The sequence below is a fragment of the Sinocyclocheilus rhinocerous genome, unplaced genomic scaffold (genome assembly GCF_001515625.1).
Source record: "Sinocyclocheilus rhinocerous isolate Xijiao unplaced genomic scaffold, SAMN03320098_v1.1 scaffold2117, whole genome shotgun sequence".
Classification (NCBI taxonomy): Eukaryota; Metazoa; Chordata; class Actinopteri; order Cypriniformes; family Cyprinidae; genus Sinocyclocheilus; species Sinocyclocheilus rhinocerous.
Window position 1 is genome coordinate 681,001 of NW_015626361.1, and position 7,481 is coordinate 688,481.

The window sequence follows — 7,481 nt, forward strand, 5'->3', positions numbered from 1 at the left end:
AAATATAATGTTCAATAACTATTTGTTTAGGTAAGTCCCCATCCTAAGGGCTCACGGTCTCCGCTGCTCCCTACTGGCAGCAATGGGCACTGCTCGGCTGCATGGAATTTAAATAAAGGCAACCTGGCCAGGACCTATGAGAACGTTGACTTCCTATATCGAAATCCACCCAATAACAGCGCCCCCACTAATGGCTCCATGCCTCCTCCCCTGCCAGCTAAAGCAATACAAAGAGGTGAGATACTGTTTGTTAGCTTTTAATTGACTTTTTAAGTCTGGAATTTTGTATATCCCAAAAATGCTTGTGCAGGTTTGACCTGATAAACAAAAGCTAAGGAATGATCTGAAGTTTAGATGTTCTCTGAGAAGCTGAATTGAGCTCCTTTGCATATGTGAATTGTGTAGAAACCCTGCAGGTTTATTCCAGACAAACCACAGCAAGGTCAAAGATAATTTGTGTCCCTGCAGGTCGTTCAGATCCTCAGATCTCAGGTTCCATTCCAGAGACTCACGCCCCCTGCCGTCAGAGTTCCCACCCCACCGGTTGCTTTCAGAGAATCAGCACTTCGTCCCCTGTGACGGAGTCCCCTGGACCAACACCTGCACGCTCTCATAGCACTGGAGGGTCAAAAGGACACAGACAGACATTGTCCTGGGAGGGACAACTTTTCTCAGGGGCCGAGGGCAAAAATCACTCCACCTCACCAGAGAGTCAGAGAGGACCTGTCAGGTTTGTCACTGTGGTCCTGGTCCTATGCTGCATTTATCTTCCAAGGCCAGAGATTTCCTCAATATCGTACTTAATGATCTGTATTGTAATTTTTTGTTTATTATATTTAAAACCATTAGTTAGGAGTTGCTGGAAAAATAAATTGTCACAAGACATATTTTTTTTATTTCAAATTTCTTTTATTGGATTTTCTGCACTGAACATCAAATTCACAGACAACAATGCACTGTTCATACCCTAGTAAGCACCTCCCTCAACCAGCTACCTAAGAAAAACTGTTATAACAATAAATAAATAAGTTTAAAAAAAAATCCATAATAAGAATATCTTAACAGACAGAGAACCTTAGACAATTTACAAGAATAGCATGCTAAATTGTAAAAATAAAAAAAGGGAAAAAAATGTTGCTCAGTTTAAGTGTCTAGAGTTATCCTCCAAATAATCTAAAAAGGGGCCCCACAGTTTTTCAAAGGTCCTTAAAGAACCATTGAGTGACAGTATAATTTTATCCAATTTGATGCAAGTAAACACCTCTTTCAGCCATAGATCAAAAGTAGGGGGTGAGGCATGTTTCCATTTTAAAAGGATTAGACGTCTCGCTAAGTAGTAAAGGATATAGCCTTTTGAACCGTCACTGAAAGGGCAGCATCGACTGCCATGCCGAAAATTGCAAAAAGTGGATTTTTGATCAAGATCTATGTCTAAGTCTTCTTTCAGAGTTTTAAATATTTTGGTCAAATCAAATAATTTAGGGCATTCCCACAGCATATGAATAAGATCCGCTGGCGAATTCCTACACCTGTTACATGCATCACTGACAAAAGGATATATTTTAGCAAGTTTAGCATTAGTATAGTAAACCCTGTGTAAAATCTTACACTGTATCAGGCTATGTCTTGCACATATTGATGATGTATGAACGAGATCAAGAATACATCCCCAGTGTTCATCAGATAACTCAAATCCCAAGTCCCTCTCCCAATCCTCTCTAATCTGGTTATAAATGACAGAAGTACAATGTTTTGAGTGTGGTTCAAGCTTTAAGAAGTCATCCAACGGGGATTCAGGGGGGCGATTCGGGAAATGAGGGAATAGTTTTTGACCAATGTGCCTGATTTGATAGAAACAAAATAAGTGGGAATTAGGTAGGTAAAATCTCTTGGAAAGATTATTAAAGAATGAGACAAGACATATTTTTATGATTTTTAAGCTATCAGTTCAGTATTGTTAACAATAGTAAAATAGTAGCATTCATTAAAATTTTTGAATACATGTGTGTAGTATTGTGACTTATTGTCATACAAATATCACACGTGTCTGCAGTTCAGAGAAGACAACCTCATATCGCCGCACGAGCAGCGGGAGTCAAGGAAAGAGTTCAACCCCGTCTCCAGGGTGTGCAGGCAGTCTGGAGGAACTCTACTGCAGTCCAGTGGGTAGGGCTCCCAACCCTGCACCTCCGCCAGCGAGTGCTAACAACAGTGCCACAGTGCCAGTCATACTGCCGCCACCTCGCTCACGCAAAAATGCCATGGTAACATGCCATGCTATGATCTTTACCTCGAGAAATATGATTTTTCAAATGTCTTCTTGATGTTTACATAGTATGTTTATTTTATTTTTTTGCAGTTCGTTATTCCTTTAATTGTGAACATGAATTTAAAAGCAGGAATACTATATACAAATTCTGCCCAGATTTTTCCTCAATTTGCAGTCTGGAGAACAGGAGAAGTTGCTGAAAGTCACAGCCAGTCTGCAGATTTTGAACAGTCAAAAGTTGACTGATTTAACAGAAAATCACATAATGTATGATGGGCACAGACTCTGATTTTTAGCTTCAGATTCTGATTCCATCCGGTCTTAGAATATCAAGCATATTTAATATTTTGAGACGATTTTAGAACACGCATTGTTTGATTTGTCATTAGTCTCCTAGCAATGAGGCACGTTTCTGCATGAGTCCGTTGTGTTCAGAACCACGTGAAATCTTTAGTCGTTTAATGTACGATGTCCAGTTTTTTTGTCAACTAAAGCTGACTAGTAGTGTTTTAAAATCAGATTTCAAAAATCATGTAGTGTATTCCAGCCTTAATTGCTAAAGTGTTTATTCTGTATGTGTTTCAGATCTCATTAAAGGAGAGACCCAAAAAGGTTAGAGCATTAGTTGACTGTAGAGCGGTTGGTCCCAATCAGCTGGCTTTCTTTAAGAATGAGGTCATCATAGTGACAGCAACTGACGACCCACACTGGTGGGTAAGTATTAAACTCTCTCACACTGACACTCACACAGCTTTGCAGTATCTGTGAATAACTGAAGACTTCAACATCTTGCACACTTTCCCTCCCAGGTGGGCCATATAGAGGGAGAACCTTCTAGAAGTGGCTCTTTTCCAGTCAACTATGTACATAAATTAGGAGAATGAGATGAACCTCCAGGAACACTCGCATTACACCACATGGAACTAGTCTAGACTGTTGCTTTTATCTTCAGAGCCGCTAGACCTAGAAGCTGTGGAGGCCTGAAATGCACTTAGAAGATGAAAGACTGGAGACCAGACTCTTCCACAGCATTAGTGTGGATGCTGTGAGATGATCCACTGATCCGTTTCAGTGCTGCATGTAATGTATCTCAGCTGTTTATCTGGACTGAAGGTTTGGCAGGTACATCATGAATGACTGGACTTGGAACAGGCAGAAAACAGATGAAAGCTGTCCAGCTTTTAAAACTTCCTGGCTGTGTTGTTTAAGCAAACAACATCACTTGTTCTTATTGATATTGGCGTTGAGGCATTTGGACAAACACTTGGACTTTGAGGTCTCTAAGAGATTGTCATCCAGACTTTGAGGCACTGGGCTCAATTACTGAAGCTCATCCTGTGGTTGGTTCAGTTGCTCGGTGCTCTCTGGATTATTTTAATGACATGCCATTAGTTCTGGCTAGACACCAGGTCCTCCAGACAGAGTTAAAGAATGGTGTATTTGGTTTCATCTGTCTCCTCTGCACCGACGTCTCCTATTGCTGCTGATTCCCAGACATCCAGTCTTGCACTGGGAGATAAAGCAACTTGCAACATTTAGAATGAAACACTTGAAGACTTCTAGAATCCTCAGATGGAACACCAGGATGTAAATATTAAATTACAAAAATGTTCAAAAAGTTTTGACTGCAGAAAGTTTACAATTCAGTATTTCAAGCCATAGGAAACATCAGCTTACCCACAGTACAGGCACTGTTAGGCCTTACAGAGCACAGAAAAACACGCAAGCCACTGCCACCTAGTTATTTTCACAGTTTAAGTGTTTGTGTTTTGGTAGCCTATTATTCCATTTTCTTTGCTTCTAAAATTCTGTAGTAAAACATCTCTTCAAGTGTCCATATTCTATGCAAATGTTTAAAAATCTCTGTTAGCTTTGTCTATGAAAAAAGTTCTTTCTGCACTTGCCACCCTCGCTAAGTCTTATCTGTCTGTATTGTTATCGGTCAGCATTATGTTTTTATTTTAATGGGGTCTCCCTCCAAACTGAGGTGGTTTGTGGTGCATTTGGGACGTGTCTTGAACCAGCAGACTCTGTATAAATGTTTGATAAACTGAAAGTACACAACAGATGTTTTCCCTTCTGCCATCTCATTGACTTCTGTGAAGCATTTTTTAGGCAGAGATGAACGTACGCATGTTGGTTCAGCTGACTTTGTGTTTTAGGAAAGCAAAAGGTAACGCTGCGTGTAAATTATGCTTGTGAAAATTAACCATTTTGTATCACTGTAACTTCTTATATTACTGAGAAATGTCACATCCAGTTTGTTCATAGCATATTTTTTTCTAAGATATTATTTAGCATCTATTTCTAAGAATGAAAAATGACAATTAAATATTTGCAAATTATAATCACGTGTTGTGTCTGGGATAATCATACAGTAGATTACAAAACCTTTGATCTAACTGTGATCATAGTCTAGCCATTAAAGTGCTTTATTATTACAGAACATATTGCTTAAAAAAACATTTTCTGGGGAAATGGCATAAGTATCTTTTTCTAGAATATATAAACCCTCTGCAATCGTCAAACACGCAACAATTTTTTTCCCCCCACAAATCCTGGATTAAAAATGTGGTATCTTTTTGCAAAAGGATTATTCACAGACATGATACATGTGTGTGTAAATCCATATTAGTACCGTTTTCCTTTTTTTTTTTTTTTGACCGTCAGCCATCCATCCAGGATGGGCCTAATGGACTGTTGCCAGCACTCAACTTCTTGACAGATTGAAAATCGTTAGCTCTTAGCGTCTGACTGAGCTGTTGCATAATTGACAGGTGTTACGTCACTGCTCAGAAAGTTGCAGGTCAGTCTGAAGCAGATGTTCACTGTGATGGTCCGCAAATGAGAACCATTGGCTTGCAACATGATACAACAATTCTCCTTGGTTGAATGCCATGTGTAAGCCGTCATCTATTTTGTTCTACTGCCTTCAGTATTCAAAATACATGCTATGAGGATTTTACTTGGAATGTAGCAGTGTTAAAACATTTTAAATGTTTTAAATAATGTTTTAGGAATGTGTAAAAGTGTGAATAAAATTTTGTTGAAGCATTTCAGCTGTTCCAGTGTTGCTTTATGATGTCTCTGACACTGTGTTCTATAATTAGACACATATGTCTGCTCTGAAATAAAGTGAGTTTGAATTACATTATGGGAAAATAATATAATATGTGATATATGATGATACTTAGATCATTGAAATGACTGACCACTGGTGTTTAGGGAACTATTCCCACAAGTTTTCTGTTCTTACTGATTCAATCAGATTTATTGACTAGTGATCCTAATTTGAGCACATGTACACCAAAGCAAAGCGCAGATGTGTGGTACATTCATTTGAATTGTTCTTTGCGTAATACATTCACTTTAAGAACGCATATCCAAGGAAATATGGTGGAAAATTTTGACCAGTTACACAACTTGGATATACTTAATATTTTTTGTGTATGGAGAATCACCATGGTAAGCTTTTTACTCAACTAAACCCAGTCAATTGGATCAGAGCTATTATAATGTCGTAGTAAAGTGAAAGTGACGTGTAGCCAAGTATGGTGTCCCATTTGTGCTTTGCATTTAACCCATCCAAGTGCACACTCATAGCAGTGAGTAGTGAACAAACACACCATGAACACACACCCGGAGCAGTGGGCAGCCATTTTTGTATGTGTCAGTCATGGTATGAAGGTGGAAGAAAGCGCTGGACATTCACTCCTCCACCTACACCTACAATCATTGCTGGTACCGAGACTCGAACCCACAACCTTTGGGTTACATGTCCAAATCTCTAATCATTAGGCCTTGACTGCTTTTTTCATTAGGGGTTAATAACATTGCGCAAGGCCTTATGTTATGCTAACAACAACATGAGTGCTTTACTAATCTTTGTATGAACTGCAAATGAGGTTACAACTATTGGTTGCCCTTTTGCCCTCTTAGTCATTGATGTTGCGTGTTCTGCGACTGAACTACATACACGTTCTAGGATCTCTTATGCAATTTTAAAAATATAAAATCATCCTTAAAACATGTTTAGTTCGACCATGTTTTAAGGATGTTTTTTTACATTTTTACTTTGACAAAAAAAAATTATGAATTGATAATTTAATAATACATTGAAAATAAATGATTATTTTTGCAAATAAATGAAGTTGAGGGGTTTAGTCTCCGACTGTGGATCAGTCTCTAATATCATGAGCTTTTCCAGGTTTCTTTTCTGCTGTAAGACACTTAAAATCAATTTTAAATCAATTTGGCAATCAATTTAAAATCAATCTTAATCCAAGTAAGCATTTGACCGTTGCGTTTATAATTGTTTATGTCAGGTGGGCTGACATTAGCGGTCTGTATTTCCTCGCTGATGTGTGTCAGATTGCCAGATGGCACAGGGAAAGAAAGGACGGTGTTAGTACTGATTTCAGCAGAAATGGTTCCAAGCTGTGCTGGATCAAGCGTTTCTTCAGGTCCTGTTGACCTATCAAATTCTGCTGAGAGACTCACTGTTTAAAATAGATAGAGGCATATTAGTTTCTCTCTTTGGCATAAGATCAGCATTTTGATCAAATAGGTTCATTAAAAAGGTCAGCAAAAACAATTCTAATATTCAATATATCATCGATAGATACGCAGAAGCATGTGAAACTGATTTAATTTCCAACTGTCTTTTTTGTTCAGCAAACCACACAAGTAATGTAGTAAAAATCCAGTGACTATATCAGCATAAAGAGAAAATAAAAAATACATAATTTCAGTGTTAGACAAGAGTCAAAGGTTTTTGAATGTTGAATCTTGTTCTGTGAAACACATGATGAAATAACAGTAACATTACAGAATAGGCCATTTTTAAAGATTGTGAATAAAACTTTGAAAATACATATACATAAATATACATGAAAATACATCAATTCAAAGCATGATACATTCTTATTCAATTTCAATAGTGTTCAAACGAAAAGAGTCAAAGGCTAAAGTTATGTTTAAAGAGTTTGTGAACCCCAATAAATGTCATTTATCCAAAAAGCTTCTCTTATATTGTCACTAAAAATAAAAGCTATTATAAATAGCTGTTGAGCATTAAGATTAGCTTGCAGCAAGTTATTTTACAGTTGAGAGAAGAAATAATGAATCAGCTAATCTAAAGAATGTGACAACAAAAGCAGAATATCCAACAAAAGTGTTTACAAAGATTGGTGTTACCTGATGAAACCTCTAG

General features: G+C 37.8%; 1 protein-coding gene across 2 annotated transcripts in view; it reads left to right on the forward strand.

Moving 5' to 3' along the window:
• The window catches only part of LOC107711687 (arf-GAP with SH3 domain, ANK repeat and PH domain-containing protein 2-like), a 34,876-nt gene extending 29,553 nt beyond the window's left edge, over positions 1-5,323 (forward strand). For both annotated transcript variants that reach the window (XM_016516707.1, XM_016516716.1), the window contains 5 exons: positions 31-235; positions 469-730; positions 2,054-2,264; positions 2,855-2,983; positions 3,079-5,323. In XM_016516707.1, the coding sequence (XP_016372193.1) occupies positions 31-235; positions 469-730; positions 2,054-2,264; positions 2,855-2,983; positions 3,079-3,153 (882 nt within the window). In that variant the 3' untranslated portion in view covers positions 3,154-5,323. The remainder of the gene's footprint in view (positions 1-30; positions 236-468; positions 731-2,053; positions 2,265-2,854; positions 2,984-3,078) is intronic.
• Positions 5,324-7,481: the final 2,158 nt, after the last annotated feature.